We start from the raw sequence: 17487 nt of genomic DNA on the forward strand, positions 1-17487 counted from the left end.
ATGTGGACCAAATGGTGAGCAATGCTGAGGGGCATGACAAGTATAGTGATGGTGAGTTTGCCAAATTCCAGGAACTGGTACAAGGCTCAAAGACACCATTTTATCCTGGCTGTAAGGATAAATACACGCTGTTGTTTGTGGTGCTTACGCTTCTGTAATTGAAGGCAACCCATCATTGGTCTGATAGGAGTTTCAAAGTATTGTCACATCTGAAGATATGCTACCAGAGGGGAACAAGGTGCCCAAGACCATCTACGACGTGAAGAAGATAGTTTGTCCTTTGGGATTGGAGGTAGAAAACATACATGCATGTAAGGAGGATTATGTCCTGTTTCGTTGAGAGTATGAAGAATTGGATCAATGCCCTATTTGTGAAACCCATCAATACAAGTGTAGAAATGACAGTGGCGACGTGGAGGAACGTAACAAGAGAAAATGGCCTCCTAGAAAGGTGATGTGGTATTTCCCTGTAATTCCCCATTCGAAGCGTTTTTTTCCAGAACAAAAAGGAGTCCCAATTGTTGCGGTGGCATAACGAGGGTTGTAAGAATGACGCAATGATACGGCACCCCGCAGATTTAGCTCAGTGGCAAACCATTGATTCCACATTTAGGTGGTTCGCTGAAGAATTAAGAAATCTTAGATTTGCTATGAGCACAGATAGCACGAACCCATTCGGTAACATGAGTACCTCAGATAGCACCTAGCCTATTGTGCTGTCTATCTACAACCTTCCACCTTGGCTTTGTAAAAAACGAAAATACATTATGTTGTCAACCTTAATTCCTGGTCCGAGGCAATCTGGCAACGATATCGATGTGTACCTCCAGCCTTTGGTGAATGATCTTAAAACACTCTAGTCTCAAGGCATTGAGGTTTGGGATCAGTACAAGTGAGAATACTTCACCCTACATGTTATATTGTTTGTCACCATCAATGATCTGCCAGCACTTCGTAACTTGTCAGGGTAGAGTAAAAGAAAAGGTGAATCTTGCCCCCAATGCTTAGATGACACTAAGAGTATGTGGTTGAACGAGTCGAAGAACACAGTGTACATGCGGCATCGACGTTTCCTTCCAAGGAACCACCGATACTGAAAATGAAGTCTCAGTTTGACAGCACAAGGGAGAAAGCGTCACCTCCAAGGTATTTCAGCGGGCAAGATGTCTATGATAAGGTTAAGGATATCAATGTTGACCTTAGCAAGCGAAAATGATCCTCCATAAGTGATGAAAATAGAATGTGGAACAACAAATCAATTCTCTGGGAGCTTGATTATTGGAAATACTTAGACGTTCGCCATTGTATTGACCTCATGCACGTAGAGAGGAATATCTATGATAATCTCCTCGGTACAATGCTCAACATGAAGGGGAAAACAGCATATCATGAAAACACAAGAGCTAACCTTGAAGAAATGGGGTTAAGGTTGGAGCTTCATGTCAAGGATACGGATAAAGGGAAATTCCTACCCCCATCTTGCATTACCCTATCCAAGAAGGAGAAAAAAGAATTTTGCTAATTCTTGCACGGTGTGAAAGTTCCCTCCAGTTAGTCGTCCAACATTAGAAGACTTGTTTCGGTGAAAGAGCTGAAAATGGTTGCCGGCATGAAAACTCATGATTGTCATGTGATGTTGATGCACATGATTGCGGTTGGAATTAGAAACATGTTGCCAATTGGTGTTCGAGAGGCTATCATGAGCCTATTTTTTTTAATGCAATTGGTCAGAAGGTACTTGATCCGGAAGCACTACGCGAGCTAGAAAAAAGACACTTCAAGACTCTATGTCTTCCCGAGATGTCTTTCATACCATCCTTTTTCAATATCATGATCCATCTCACAGCTCACCTTGTGAAGGAGATTTATTCTCTTAGCCCTATGTTACTACATCAAATGTATCCATATGAGCGATATATGGGCATTCTCAAGTCGTACGTAAGGAATCAAGCTTTTCCTGAGGGGTGCATCGCGCAGGGATACTCAACTGAGGAGGTAGTGGAGTGGTGTGTTAATTACATGGACCCCAAAATGTGATGATTTCTTTGATGGAACAACATAGGGAATTAGTTGTGGAATGTGTGGCTAGGGCAATGTGCCACTTTTCGAAGGGACTACCTAATGGCAGCCCACAACACGGGTGGTCATTGGATCTTACTATTCATTTCCCCCAAGTGGAACTTGTTCTGGTACCTCGATTCATCAAGACCAGTGGTGGGACCTAACGGTGAACGGGGACAACGTGACTATACTTTCGACAAACAAATCCTCAACGAGTAAGCTCTTCATAATTTAGGTTACATATTGAACTTTTCAAACTTACACCAAATGTTGACTATTGGATCCCTCTTTGCATGTAAGGCTTTTGACATGTATATACGCTATAATCCAAAGTACGATCCGAAGGAGCCCCGCACACTGACACATAAGACTGTCTTCACGTTAAGGGCCAGCAGACATATTTTCAATATACTCTACTACTATATTTTTTCCTTTTGAACTGGCGGCTTTTTCCCTCTTCAGTGTCACCAACAACCACCGGGTAACTCCTGTGGATTCTATGTTGCGTGTCACATGCTGCTATTCATGGTAGCAAAGGATATGAAATCCCCAGATGTAAGATAGTTGCATAGTCTTTTCATATCTGCTTTTATTCATTACAAATATCCAATGATAAAATGATTTTACTCATGCTAATTGCATACTTTTTCCATAACATTTTCATTCAGCAAGAATTTAGCTTACCGGATGGCAACATTGAGGAGTCTGCACTCTCCAACATTCGAGCACGAATCGCCTCATTCTTAATGACCAAAGTCATCTCTTCGAAAGGTGAGTTCTATTGTAGGGAGGCAGGGCTCTAACTTATGTAATTTGTGGTTGCACTTTCGACTTATGTAATTTGCAACTATCTTGATGTAATTTGTGGTTGCACTTTTGACTTATGTAATTCGAGGTTGCACTTTCGACTTATGTAATTCGAGCTCTTAATGTGGACTTGCGTTGTTGTACGTTTCGAGGACTTTTGATTCTTTAATTTGTGGTTGCATATCTCATGATGTGGTCCCTACAATGTGTGTATATATCTTGAAATGAATGGTGATTATGGCATGAATGTATCTGGATGTGTCTTATTTGCAGGAGAAGACGACTGCCAAATCATGACATTGCTTCAGGATGCAGCCAGGAAAAAGGTAAATCACTTCGAGGGATGAGAATATTGGTGACAGGTGGTAAATTCACCCATCATTGATGACCGAGTCCCAGTGACGGTTATCTTTTCAACCCATCTCTGGAACTCAGTCATTAGAGATGGGTTGAAGATACCGGTCACTAATGACTCATAACACCCCGTCGCTAATGACTCGGTCACTAGTGATGGGTTGTAGCTACCTATCACTAGTTCTAGATAATTAGTGATGGGTGGTAAATACATCCGTTACTAATGACTCGGTCACTAGTGATGGGTTGTTATTAGCATCCGTCACTAATGACAGAGTCCCAGAGAGGGGTTGAAAATCTACCCGTCACTAATGACTTAGTAACCAATGACCGGTGGTAACAACCAGTCATTGATGACTCAGTCAGTAGTGATAGTTTCTAGTTAACACCTGTCACTAATAATCGAGTCCCAGAATCGGGTTGGAAAGCTACCCGTCGCTGGGGATCGATAATTAGTGATGGATGGAACATACGCCCATCACTAATGACGGCTATAGTGACGGACAATAGGCCTGCTCAGGTCATAGGAGACATATTTTAGTGACGAGTCTCAATTATAATCCGTCACTGGTGATTGTTATTAGTGATGAGTCCCAACCCATCACTAATGTTTTATCATTAGTGACATAATAATAGTGACGGGTGCCATAGCCAGCACTAATGATGGTTATCACCCATCACTAATGTGCTGTTCTTGCGTAGTGTTATCTCTGTCTCCCTTTCACTGCTGATCAGTAACTACTAGCAGTGATAACATATCATTGGTGGTTCAGTAACAGCTAGTAGTGATAATATATCATTGCCAGTTCGTAAGCTCCAGCGCACATAAAAAGCCATGCTAGTAAGAACGTGCAGTGATATTCAAATTATCACTGCCATTTCTTAAAGAAACGTGCATAGAAAGATATGCCTTTAATAACCGACAATGATAATGTTTATCTTTGCCGGTTCGTATTCCAAACCGACATTGATAATGTTTATCTCTACCGGTTCGTAATCCAAATCGAGGGAGTAATAGTTGATGAAGACGAACCGATGGTATTAATTATTATCATGTCAGTTAGTATTCCAAATCGATAATGATAATTCTTCTATAAATAGAGCCCGTCTCCCTCAGCGGTCCCCATCTCTGCTTCGAATCTCCTGAAGTCACTCCCGAGGGGTAGTGGCAGCCGAAGTGGTCCAGCAGTCACCGTCGCCACTATGGCCACCTCTACCCCTTGCGTCCGGCTTCCATGTAGGCACCTCGCCGTCTCCGAGCCCGTAGCCACCTTGCCTCCTCCTAAGCCAACTCGTCTTCTCTGAGCCCGTTGCCGGCTTGGCCATCTCCCGAGCCAACTCACCTTTGCCCTAGTTTTCCCCCAAACCCTCGCCTTCTCTAAGCCTATCGCCGATGTTGCTGGCTCCCCATCTGAACAAGCTCATCTCCTATCTCCTTATCTCCTCTCCCCATCTCTGAAGTGAATGTTGTGTGAGCATTAAGGATTATGGCAATAGGTAGATCTAAAGAAATGGCAAAAAAACACAAATGTTTGAAGATGATTATATTTTTGTCATTTTTAGGCTTACTATTGTCACTGCGAATGTAGATTTAGATATTGACATTCGTTCAAGCTACATTGTGGCAATAGGCACATCTAATTGAGTAACAAAAAATACATTTTCTTTAAGATGATTGTGTTTCGTCATTCATTTAGATGTATTATTGTTATTCAGATACCCCGTAAGATGTTAAACGAATATTTTGCTATATAAAATACTCTACCTCAAACATTTCGGCATGGGTCTTAGTCTCAAATTTCGTCATATAAAATACTCTACCTCAAACTTGAGGCTGATCCTCATGTTGAAGAGTTTGTGGTAGAGTATTTTTTACATATGGATAAACTATCATTTCCGGTTCTAGCTTTGAACCGACAATGATAGTTGGATTATCTTTACGGTTCAAGGCGAGAACCGATAGTGATAGTTGGATTATCACTGTCGGTTAAAAAACTAGCAGTGATGTTAGTTTTGAATTGACAGTGATGATCTTTTCTATAGAGTGTTAGCGCGGAAGTTTAGAAGTTTCAATAGAAACTTATGATTGCAAATTTTAATCTTCAACATCAGACTTTCAATCACACAATTTAAAGGTGAAAACCAACACAATGGAAGTTGAAATTCAACACACATGGGACAAGGGGACGATGAGTGGCATGAATGAGATTTGATTCTTAAAATTGATCGTTGTGCCTAGGGGTAGAAATGGGTAGCAGATATCCAAATTATCTGATATTCGTATTCAGCTAAAATATAAAAGTGGTAAGAAAAATCCATATCTAATTGACAGATGGATATAAATATTTGTATATCTGAATTCATTTCCAAAATATGAATATGGATATAACCGAATGGGTTTTTCCATAAATAGATATGGATATGGATAATATTCGTATCTGAATATATAAAAATACTTCTATGAAATATAAATATGAGTAACATAAAGTTATATCTTTTTTATCTTGTTCTCTTAGTAATTTTTTTTTATCCTACCTATTATTTTATTATTTGGTATTATACTATGTATACTGTAGCGATAAATCTGGCCCTTTCATCTCCCATTCAATGGTCCAAAATCATCTAAAGTTATGGTATTATACTAAAAATGGCTCTTTGCCTTAAGGTAGATGATCAATCTACTAAAAATGAAGTTCCACTACTACAGAACCGGTCATCAATGGCGGTTCAAAATCGCCATCAGTAGCAGGTTTTGAGCCGCAACTTATTAGTTGGCACTGATAGTCAGTGACTATCAGTATCAATTTTGGAACTGTCACTAAAAGCTTCTATCACTCCGGTTCGTGGCTCCATCCGGCAGTGTTTTCATTTTCCTAAAAAAAAAACATCTATCTGAAACGAGTTGGCTTGATACATCTAACCGGAACCACCTTCATTTGATTCTCCTCATAGTAGTGAATATAACAATTATCTCACAGAGTACAAACACAAATTGAATGCACTGACAGAATCTGATAATTCAAAACACAAATCAGATGCACACAACATTTTCACAATCATTACTACGAGTCATATTAGCTCCATTTTTTGCATGCTGCAGACAACTGAGCAACCGAAATCTAACAAAATATTAGACATCCAACAGAGCAATCAAAAGCTAGTACCATACCATCTAGAAAACATCAAAATAGCATGACCCGTTTGAGCTAGTACAAAATGCATAATTTTTTTTGGCTCCAGAATTTCCCCACGAACCCGTTTGAGTTCAATCTGGAACATGACCAAGCAAGCAAAACGAGCAAGAAGTAGCAGCGAGCCAGCGACAGCGGCTCGGCGGTGCAGATGTGCACCGGCGTGAGCGGTGCGCCCATGACGCCAAGAAGCAACCTCAGGTTGTTCCGCCTCGCAGTACCCCTGACGCTCATGTCCGCCCATCCGCCGATGGCACGTGCGAGCTAGAGCTGGCCGTGCACCCACTGGCCCCACCCATCCCTCTGCGCGTCGTACTCGTCGGCGGTGCCCTTCGGATCCGGGCCCTCCATGAGCAGCACCAACGCCTCCCCTCCCCTGCACAGCGCCAACGACCCCACCTCCACCACGTTGGACGCTGACCACCGCCGCATCCGCGCCAGTGATAGCCTGCACGCCACCTCCTCCTGCAGCATCGAGAAGAAGCCCTGCTTCTTGTCTATCCACAACCCTCGTCTTCCTCTACCCTTGGACTCCCTTCTCTCTTGCCCTCATCTATCTGGCTCTCCTCTCTCCGCAGCGAGATCAGGTGCGAGTGGAGGAGAATGAATAGGGAGAGGATAAGGGTGCGGTAGGCGGGGAACGAGAGAGAGGATGGTGTGGAATAGTTGGGACTTCAGGCATTTCAAGCGAACGGACGTGAACTGAGAAAAAAAAATCGGATCCAATGAAAATTTCAGATCTAGTCTACTGTAGCAATTATCAATGGTGGTTCGTAGCTAGAACCGGTACTAATACTCAGTATCAGTACCGATTCTTAGCAGCTGCATCATAGTTCGGGCACAGATGGTTAAGAACTGATAGTAATACATTTTTAGTGGTAATTTTTGCACAACCAGTACTGATAAGCCACTATTTATGGCGTATTGTGTAGTAATATTCCTTATAATTTGTCGTTAAATCTGTAGAATATTCACATACAATTGAATCTAGTACATATTTGGATGCGGATTCATATTCGAGCAATCCGATTTGTATTTGCATTCGAGGATATTCGGATTCATATTTGTATTCGTATTAAAATACACATAGCAATGTGAAACATGGACTATTCCATTCGTATATGATCCGTTTCATTCCACCCCTACTTGTGCCCTTGTCATGTCATGGTGGGCTTAGAGGATTTTTGGAAGGGGGGGGGGGGGGTTGGATTTGGGCATCTGTACGTAGGATAAAACTTAGCAAGCACAGATGGTACGTTGTCTTCGTCTTGGTCTTTTTCTTACACTGGTTTACATTACAACTAGTTGGTTTCTACAAACTCAAAGCTTGGTTACCAAATTTTTGAGAATCAAATAATTCTGATAGCTAAGGAATCGGGCTGTGAGAACTCAAGAACAAGATGATACTAGGGTGGACAACATACCAACTGATACAAAACAATGTCCTCGGCCAAGAAAAAGTGACACCAAAACAATGTAAACTACCTCTAGTAACAACTAGATGTTGTTCTGGAATGCATATATACATTCAACGATTTAAAAATCCAATATTCACATGCCAGAATTCCATAAACGAATGATTTTAGGAGCCACAAATCCATTTTAAAAATATGATTAGATTATCCCATTTATTTCTGATAGGCTAGCCCACCCATTCTGTGGGCTGGATTCTAAGAACTAGCCCACGAAGGTAATCTATGCTTACATTGGGCTGCCCGAATTAGTACACAACTTCCTTTGTGCTAAATTAATAAAATGAACTCTTGAAAAATCATAGTAAAGTGACTTTTCTTAGAAAATAATATGGGCTTAGGAAATAAAAAACACGCTGAAACATTCATATGGAGATTTATAATGGAGAAGGAGCTGCCTTCCAGAGTTCTAGACAACACCAATATAATGTGCATGCCCCCAATTTATAACCGGCATCATCCTTTTGGTGTACGCTAGCATAACTGATTAATATACGCCATATTGCTAAGTTTTTATGTTACAACTGGCAAACCTCTTGCACATACATTTATCAGATGATTCCATCAGAGTTCAAGAACTACTCTTGAAGGGAGGGATCTAGCTTAAGGCTCTATTTGTTTTTTATTCTGATTATAGATTCTAGTTTTAAAAGAAAAAGTAAAAACAAATAGTTTTAACTTAAAAACTAATTCTTACCATCCGCAACCCAAATTGTACAACGTATAATTTACAATATGATAGAAAAGAGTTTCTCAGCAGAATCCAGAATGTGACCAAACAGGACCTTAGCCTATGTATATGTGTATATATGCCTACATGATCAAAAGTTCACAACCGTTCAGCCCAGCTTCCATGCCTGGCCCCCATGCATGCTAAACTTCTTGAGCCTGCCGTAGAACATGACGGCCATGAGGGCGAGCTTCCCTTCCCTGCTCCACTTGCCAGACAAGCCGATCCACGCGTCCCTGCAGCTGCCGTCGGGCCTCACCTGCCTGCCGCAGCTGTACCCCGTGCTGAACCCCACGTTGCCGTACGCACTGCATCAAGTAGCAACGGTTCAGTTAAGCGGAAGGTCTTGCGTAGCCTCTAAGCTAGAGCACTGCCTGACCCTCTGGTATACGTACCTGATAACCTCGACGACGATGTTGAGGACGCTGAAGTTGACTGGGTCGTCGGCGATCTGCCGCCGCTCGGTGATGCAGATGACGACGATGAAGGCAACTAGGCACGACAGCGGCGACATGAGCAGCTTCCGCCATATGCTTTTGCTGCTGCCACTGACGCTCTTCTTGTCGGACTGTTCCCCACTTTGCTGGTGGTGGTCTTCCACCGGTACAAATGTAGTGTAAGGTGGTAGATACCTGAAGAGCAGGCATGACCATAACAGAGTTAAATTTTGTGTAGCAACTTACAACTTAAATATGAGTCATGCACGATAATATGAATGTGCAAGCCTAACGTCAACGATTGGTCTACACAGCGTGTGGTCGTGAATTTAATATTACTGGGCAGTGGATACTTAAGACTGCGTATCGTTGAACTATATAAGCCAAAAGGTTCAGCAGTATGTTCTTATCAAGATATGTGCGTTTATGGATTTGATTTGGATCTCACCCTTTTTTATTTTCCCCAAATGGATATCAGATAAGCTTAGTGCTACATGTATATAACCTTCCTCTATCGTCGGACTTCTTTATAAGTGTGCAACTACGACATGAGAAGAAACTGAATCTGCAGTGATAAGTCGGCCGGCCGCTAACATGAAACAATGAAATATGCGGTAGTATGTTTTTTTTTTCTGTGTGTGTGTGTGTGTATGTATACACACAAAAAAAACATACTATATATATACGTATGCGCACATGCTGCATGTATATTTCGCTACCAGCTAGTGCAAAAATATGGTGATGCACACAACAATCTGTGATACCGATGGGCGAACGTACGTACATCATCACCACGTAGAGCACGACGACAGCCGACGACACGGTGGAGAGATCGACGACCATCTCGCCGGAGTGCCGCGAGTTGACCGACATGAACAACGCCGCGACGAGCTTCTGGAACGCGGTGAGCCCCCGCAGCCCGTCGGAGCCCCACTCCATGGCGCAGAAGAGCACCAGCTGCACCACCAAGAACGCCGCCGCTGTGAACGCCAGGCACCATGTTCGCGCGCCCGGCAGCAGGTGGTCGTACCCTATAGATTCCCTTAGCAGCTCGCCGAGCTCTCGCCTCCTCGTGGTCCTCTCGAGCGCCCCAATGGTGAGTCTGAGGAAGACGGGGAAGAGAGTATTCCCGAGGAGGACGTGCGGCATGACGAGGAGGAGGAGGCCCGGGAAGGACCTGAAGGAGACCATCCCCTCGTTCGTTGTCACGAAGCCACAGTTGGCAAACGTCGAGACAACCGTGAAGATGGAGAAGGTGTGCGCGCTGATCCTCTTGCCGGCGAGCACGGCCCTCGCCTCGGACACTACACTGAGGTAGACTAGTATGAGCGTGTAGCCGGCGAGGTGCACCACCATAATGTAACCTAACACTATTAACGTTAGAAGACTAACTATAGATGTGTAATCGCGTTGGTTCATGAACCCTAACTCCATTTGTTCCAGCGCCATGGCAGGGATTTGAGTTTGAGTGAGCTCTAGGCTAGATGGTGGATGTTTGCCAGCTTTGTCGAGTGCTTCTTTTTTCTTCGACCTTGTGTAGGTGAAGTGCAAGCCAAGCATGCTCGTGAAGACCTCACCGCCGAGGAGCATTAGGAGGGTCATGAGAAGGAGCTGGGAGTTGGAGAAGGACTCCATCTCAACGGCGACCATGCTCGAAACCGTCGTCGCTGACACCGACGTGAAGATTACGTCCAAGTCTGTGGGCCTTGGGACCGCCCCGGTCTTCATGGGCAGCGTTTTCAGCATCAGGAAGCCGAAGAGAGAGATGAAGAGGAAGTACAAGAGCTGGACCCAGAACGGGTGCACATGGAAGAGCAAAAGGTGGTAAACCCTTTGAAGCTTGCTATGTTGAGGACTACTACTGGGGACATGCAAAGGACCCATTTTGTGTTGCTATGTGGGTAGTTTGTTGGAGTGTTTTCACCTGTTGTGAAGGAAGCAATCAGAATTGGGCTATTTATACACGCGGGAGAGCGGGGTCAAGTGTGAGTTGGGTACCTATGTGGTTTTTGCATGTGCAACAGTGCAAGAGCACAAGGTTAATGGGAAGTTGATCATTGCTTTACTTATCCTCGACTGTGCTCACTGCAATCATGAAAAAGGTAGTGCACTACGAGCACTGGTGAAATGCATATCTTAAGATGCAAACAGAGGATGGTTCAACTAATAGGATCCAGTGCATCGTCGTGCAAACAATGAAATCTAGTGCTCAAAGTATACGTCGACGTCACCAGTAACAGCTACTTAAAAACAAACAACCAGTAATAACTAGCATACACTGTCTTCTGTTGTTTTTTGGAAGCCCTAGCTAGCTTACGCTATCTTCATAAACGAAAAACATAAATCAAATAGATGAGCATCCATTCACCGTATACCCCTACCATGAAGTGTCAACAGCGCGTGTTCGTGTTAATCGTGTAACCCCACCAGTCTTTCCACTTATTGTGATGTGTTTAATAGCATCATTCATTGCTTTGAACTTAGAGAGCTCCACATGGGTGGGAGTGTTTTCACCTAGTCTAATAATAGATCCACTTCTACACTAGAAAAATTTGATAGAATTCTAGTGTCAAATTAATGGGAAGATATCTATCTCCTTGCAAATGTTCAAAAATTACCTAGAGATACTTCTGATCATAATGCCTTAATTCTTTCTACTTCCTTGGACAACAAAAAATTCAAATATACTTTTAGATTTGAACTAACAATGCTTCTTTTAAGCAAAAGGTAGCCAAGATTTGGAATGAAGACATTCCTAGGGGGATGTATTGGATGGCATTCTTTTCAAACTTAAAAAGCTTAGAGATTTTTTAAAAGGTTGGGGAGGAAACTTAGCTGGCCAGTCTAAGAAAATGCTCTACCTCTTCAGACACTACTACAAAAGCTACTTTTCGAGACACCTACTGTTTATTTCTACAGACGGTTCATATGATAAACCGCCTGAGTACTCGGCTCGGGCCCTGTGAGGTTTGTGAACCACTTGTAAAAACTAGTTTCCACAGGCGGTTCCTTATGAGAACCGCCGGTGGAAATAGCTCCGTTTCTACATGCGGTTCACATAAGGAACCGCCTATTGAAATATCCGTTTTTATAGACGATTCCTTATGTGAACCGCCTGTAGAAATAGAACTATTTCCACAGGCGGTTCATATAAGAAACCGCCCGTGAAAACTAGTTTTCACAGGCGGTTCACATTAGGAACTGCCTGTGAAAATATCCTATAAATAGTGCCTGCCCGTGGGAGCTTGATTCAGATCGAGCTCACTGTTGTTCGAACAGTGCAGTTTGATTTCCTTGGAGGATACATCTAAGGTAAGAGTATCTCATCCCTAGGTAGCATCTTTTTGAGGTATATATTTAGATTTATGGCTTATTTAGGGTTTAAAAATGTTCCAGAGTACTCATAATTCTAGCCATTTAGATCCTTAAATTTGCTAAAATTTGTGGAAATATTGATTCCATTGTGTAGATTCACATGATTCTAGAATTATATTTCAAAATTGTAGCTTCAATTTGATGTTTTTTAAGCCTATAGGAGGTTTAATCATAAATGGGGGTTTTTTCTTGGATCTACATCTAGATCTAGATTTAGATGTAGAGGGCGAGAGAGTAATGAATCCATATTGTTTTGAGCCATAAATTTGCGCCAATGTAGATTCAATTGCGTAGACATATTATAATCATAACATGCCAAATTTTTTCTATATTTAAAAAAAATAAATTGATCTTGTTATTAATTAATTAATTTATGTATCTAATTCTATGGTTGAAGTTAAAGATGGATAGAGCATAGATGTACGATGCGCCAAGATATGGAGAAATATACATCAAAGGACTTTCTGCTTTTATTGAAGCTGCCAAGAAGGATGCTTTAACTAAGAAGATAAAGGAAATGTATTGTCCATATTCTATCTTCAAGAACCAGAAATTCTGGGTCAAATCAAGCATAATCAAATCACACTTGATCTTGAGAGGTTTTGTCGAGGATTACACATGCTGGTACAATCACAGTGAACAACATACAAGTGAACCAAATGACGACATCGCTACTGATCAAGTGGATGGTGATGATGAGGGAGTCAAAGGTGACACTAATGTTATGGTGGATGATGATATCGATTTCGATCTGGAGGAAATGTTGCGCCACATAGAACCGCATGTTTTAAGGGACACGAGAGGTTTAAATAATTTCGAGGCGTTACAGAAGGCATTGAAGGAACTTTTGTATGTGGAATCGAAGGGCTGTGATAAGGAGTTTACGGTGTTGCATTCGGTGCTTGAACTTCTAAGGTTGAATGCCAGCAATGGATGGTCCGACAAGAGTTTCTTGAATCTGTTGAGCCTCTTGGTAAACATGCTTCCGAAGCCTAACTCCTTGTCCACCACCACTTATCAGGCGAAGAATCTTATATGTTTGTTGTCATTGGATGCGCAAAAAATACACGCGTGTCTGAACCACTATATCCTTTACCGTAAAGAGTACGAAGCCTTGGATAGATGCCCAGTGTGCAATGTGAGTCGGTACAAGAGGAATGATGATTGTGAGGACGAAGATGCTTTCGCCAACGCGAAGAAGAAGAAGAAGAGTACTGCTGGTCGTGACGAAGAACACTTCTTCCGACGCGGAGAACAAGAGAAAAATTCCTTCCATGGTGATATGGTACCTGCCAGTGATCTCCCGCTTGAAGCGTTTGTACTCGAACCCTAATGCGTTGGCATTTCAATAAGCGTAAGAAGGATGGAACTAAGCTTTGACACCCCACTGATGCTAGCCAATGGAGAAAGTTCGATGCCATGTATCCAGATTTCGGTGAAGAACCAAGGAATGTAAGGTTCGCATTGAGTACCGATGGAAGGAATCCTTTCGTTGACATGAGCACCTCACATAGCACTTGGCCATTGGTCCTATCCATCTACAACCTTCCTCCATGGCTATGCATGAAGTGTAAGTATCGTATACTATCCATTCTTATCCAAGGACCGAAACAACCTGGCAACGATATAGATGTGTTTCTAGAACCACTGATGAAAGATATGGCAAAACTGTGGAACGATGGGCTCTAGGATGTGTACACGTGACATCGACGGTTCTTACTCAGAACTCATAGATATCGCAAGATGAAGAAATATTTTGACAATACGGTTGAGCAAGGTACTGGCTCAAAACCTCGCAGCAGGCACTACTGTTTGAAATGGTCAGAAACATCAAGGTTGTTTTTGGGAAGCCACCGGAGGGTAAAAAGAGGAAGAAAAGTGAGACGTCGACCGGCATGCTATGAAAGAAGATGCCGATTTTCTTTAAGTATTTGCCGTACTGGAAGGACTTGGACATTCGCCACAACATCTATGACATGCACGTTGAGAAGAATGTGTGTGATAGCATCCTTGGCCTCTTACTGGACATACCGGGCAAGACAAAGGATGGAATCAAGTCACATAAGGACTTGGTGCATTTTGGAATCAGGCCAGAGCTACACCCTGAAGACAGACCAAATGAGAAACATTATCTTCCCCCGGCTAGCTACTCTTTGACACCTGAGGAGAAAAAGGCATTATGCAAGTGCTTACGTGGGGTGAGAATCCCGACTGGTTACTCATCCAACATCAAGAAACTAGTCTCGATGAAAGATTTAAAGCTAATCGTCATGAAATCTCACGATTGTCATGTGATGATGACACAGATGCTCCCTATTATAATCAGGGGTATCAAGCCAGGATACATAAAGGTGGTCATCACACAGTTGTTTCACTTCTTTAACGCAATTGCTCAGAAGGTGATCGATGCTAAAAAAACTGGGTGTTGTACATAGTTACTTGGTAGAGACTCTGTGCTAACTTGAAATGTGCTTCCCTCCATCCTTTTTCGATGTCATGGTACACCTCTCGGTTCACATCGTGAATGAGATAATTGCATTGGGTCGTGTATTCTTACATCATATGTATGCGTTTGAGCGGTACATGGGCATTCTCAAGGGCTATGTACGGAATCGTGCTCACCTAGAGGGTTCCATGATCGAGGGCTACAGTACCAAGGAAGTCGTCGAGTGTTGCATTGATTATATAAAAGATGCTAAATCGATTGGTGTACTTATATCTTAACATGAGGGGAGGTTGTCTCAGAGAGGGACCAAAGGAAAGAAAAGATTCATCTATCATGATTACAAAGTAGTGGAAGAAGCACATTTCACCATCTTGCAACAGCTCCAGATAGTGGGGCCGTACGTCGAGCAACACCTGGATGAGCTTCACACAGAAAATCAAGGACGCTCACATGATTGGATTTTGATAGTGCACAAGCGTCACTTCACCATATGGTTCAAGAACCAAAACCTTCCAGATAGTGAATCCATAGATAAAAAATGTAAAAATGTTGGCTTCTGACCCATCAAATTTAGTTATGTTATGGCAAGTGTATGACATTAATGGGTATACATTTTATACTAAAGCAAAGGACAAGAATAGCATGACCCAAAACAGCTGCATTCGGATAGAAGCCTATGACATAGAAGGGGAGGAAAAGATCACCTACTTTGGGTTCATAGATGAAATCTAGGAACTCTACTAAGGAGTGAATCTGCAGATCCCCGTCTTTCGGTGCAAATGGATCAAACACCTAAATGTCATGGCGGTGGACAATTACGGGTTCACAACTGTCAACCTCAGCATTGTAGGCCACAAAGATGACATGTGGGTACTCGTTGATCACATCGCACACGTTTTGTATATAATCGACCACGTAAATGAAAAGAAGCATGTAGTTGTTGCCAGACAACAAAGACTTGTTGGAGTTGAGAATGTGGAGGATGAGGAAGAATACAATCCGTTCGACGATGTGTCACCTTTTAGAGATCTAGAAAAGATTAAACTTGTAGAAGCAACCCTCGATAGATCTGTGATGCCCTACATGCGTCTTGATGATATAGGGAAAACAGTTCAAGGCAAATAGTGCTATGTATGCAAATTATTTTCCAATGTGACAGAACCTGAAATTAGTATAAATTTAGGATAAGCTTTAATTTGTATCGAGGACTTGTATGCATGATGTAAAAATATGCTTTAAATTATATCGAGGGCATGTATGGAGTAATAATATGCTTTAATTTATATTTAGAGCATGTATTAACCAAGAAGGTTAATATGCAAAAGAAGAATATTTCCCGGGTAATTAAAAAATAATAATTAGTGCCGGTTCTAGGTAAAAACCAGCACTCATACGTTTCCACAGGCGGTTTACCTAAGGAACCATCTGTGGAAATGCATTTCCAACTACCTGTGGAAATGAATTATATATATAACCACACGAGGCACTAAAAACCCTAGCCCAGATGAAATTTGCCTACGCCGTCAGGCTGCCCAAGTTAACCGCGCCCTCTCCTCCATCCACCGCACCCTCTCCTACGTCTGACGTGCCCTCTCGCTCCGGCATTCGTTCTGCTGACTTACGCTGTCGTGCACTCTAACTCCCCAACGAGGAGGGCCACCCCACGAAGCCGCTGCCCCTGACAAGGTGGCCGCCCCGCGCCCCCTCCCCCCACAGAGGAGGACCGCACCGTGCCGCCGCCTCCCCCTACTCCAGACGCGTCCTCCCCGGCTGGCGCTCCTCCTGACTTCGGCCGCCTCGTTCCCGACCCGCGCTCCTCCTCGACTTCAGCCCCGCGCCTCCTCCCTAATAATGACCGCCGAAGCCGTGGTGAGTAGCCATCCCCTTCCCAACCGAGCCGTCATAGCCGGTGCTCCATCCGAGCCGTGTGATGCCCCTCCCTTCTTTTCTGTGTGATGCCGGCCATCATGCCGTTGTGATGCTATGATGCCAGCCATCGTGCCGTTATGGTACTAGTTGTTCATGCTGCTGTGATGCTTGTTGATTAGCCACATTCAAAGAAACATGGCTCTATGTGTTCTCTTATTATCAGATTATTATTGGCCAAAATTTAAGACTTCATCAAACCATGGAACACAGGATAATGTCCAGCTTGAAATGAAAGCGCAAAGCCAAACAACCGGGAATCACATTATTTTTAGAGGTACTGAACTACCTACAAAAAAGCCCCACATTTTTGGAGTGGTCTTTATCTAAATCAAGGGCAATGATGGAAGAAAACGATGCTATTTAAGTGAACCATTTTGGTTTTTGTATCCCTTAAAGCATTTGCCGGAGGTCCTGTAGTTTCTCTAGTTCATTGGCATCCGACTCGTCAGCATTGTTTTGGCATTGTATTACCCAGGGCATTGAGTTTTGCTTGTGTTTGATGCTCAGAACACATTGCTCAGTTTGTTTCCAAGTCATAATGATATTGTTATATGAACTTTTTTTGTTGCCTATTCTCTGTGGTCTTTTTCGACCAGTGGCACGTTGTTGGTCCACATCTCTAATGATAATCTATCTGTGCTCCCTACAGTTTTGCTATATTTTGCCATCCTTTTCAGTACTCTGG

At 42.8% G+C, this 17487-nt stretch overlaps 1 protein-coding gene across 1 annotated transcript; it reads right to left on the reverse strand.

The window, feature by feature from the left end:
* Window positions 1-8284: 8284 nt before the first annotated feature.
* Window positions 8285-10978, reverse strand: LOC133909883 (cation transporter HKT1;5-like). Its single transcript, XM_062352425.1, has 3 exons — window positions 9837-10978; window positions 9011-9247; window positions 8285-8923 (listed from the first exon to the last, which is right to left on the reverse strand). Exons 1-3 carry the CDS (start codon window positions 10934-10936, stop codon window positions 8725-8727), a joined length of 1536 nt encoding a protein of 511 aa, XP_062208409.1. The 5' UTR covers window positions 10937-10978; the 3' UTR covers window positions 8285-8724.
* Between the last annotated feature and the right edge of the window lie 6509 nt (window positions 10979-17487).

Source organism: Phragmites australis, chromosome 2 (genome assembly GCF_958298935.1).
Source record: "Phragmites australis chromosome 2, lpPhrAust1.1, whole genome shotgun sequence".
Classification (NCBI taxonomy): Eukaryota; Viridiplantae; Streptophyta; class Magnoliopsida; order Poales; family Poaceae; genus Phragmites; species Phragmites australis.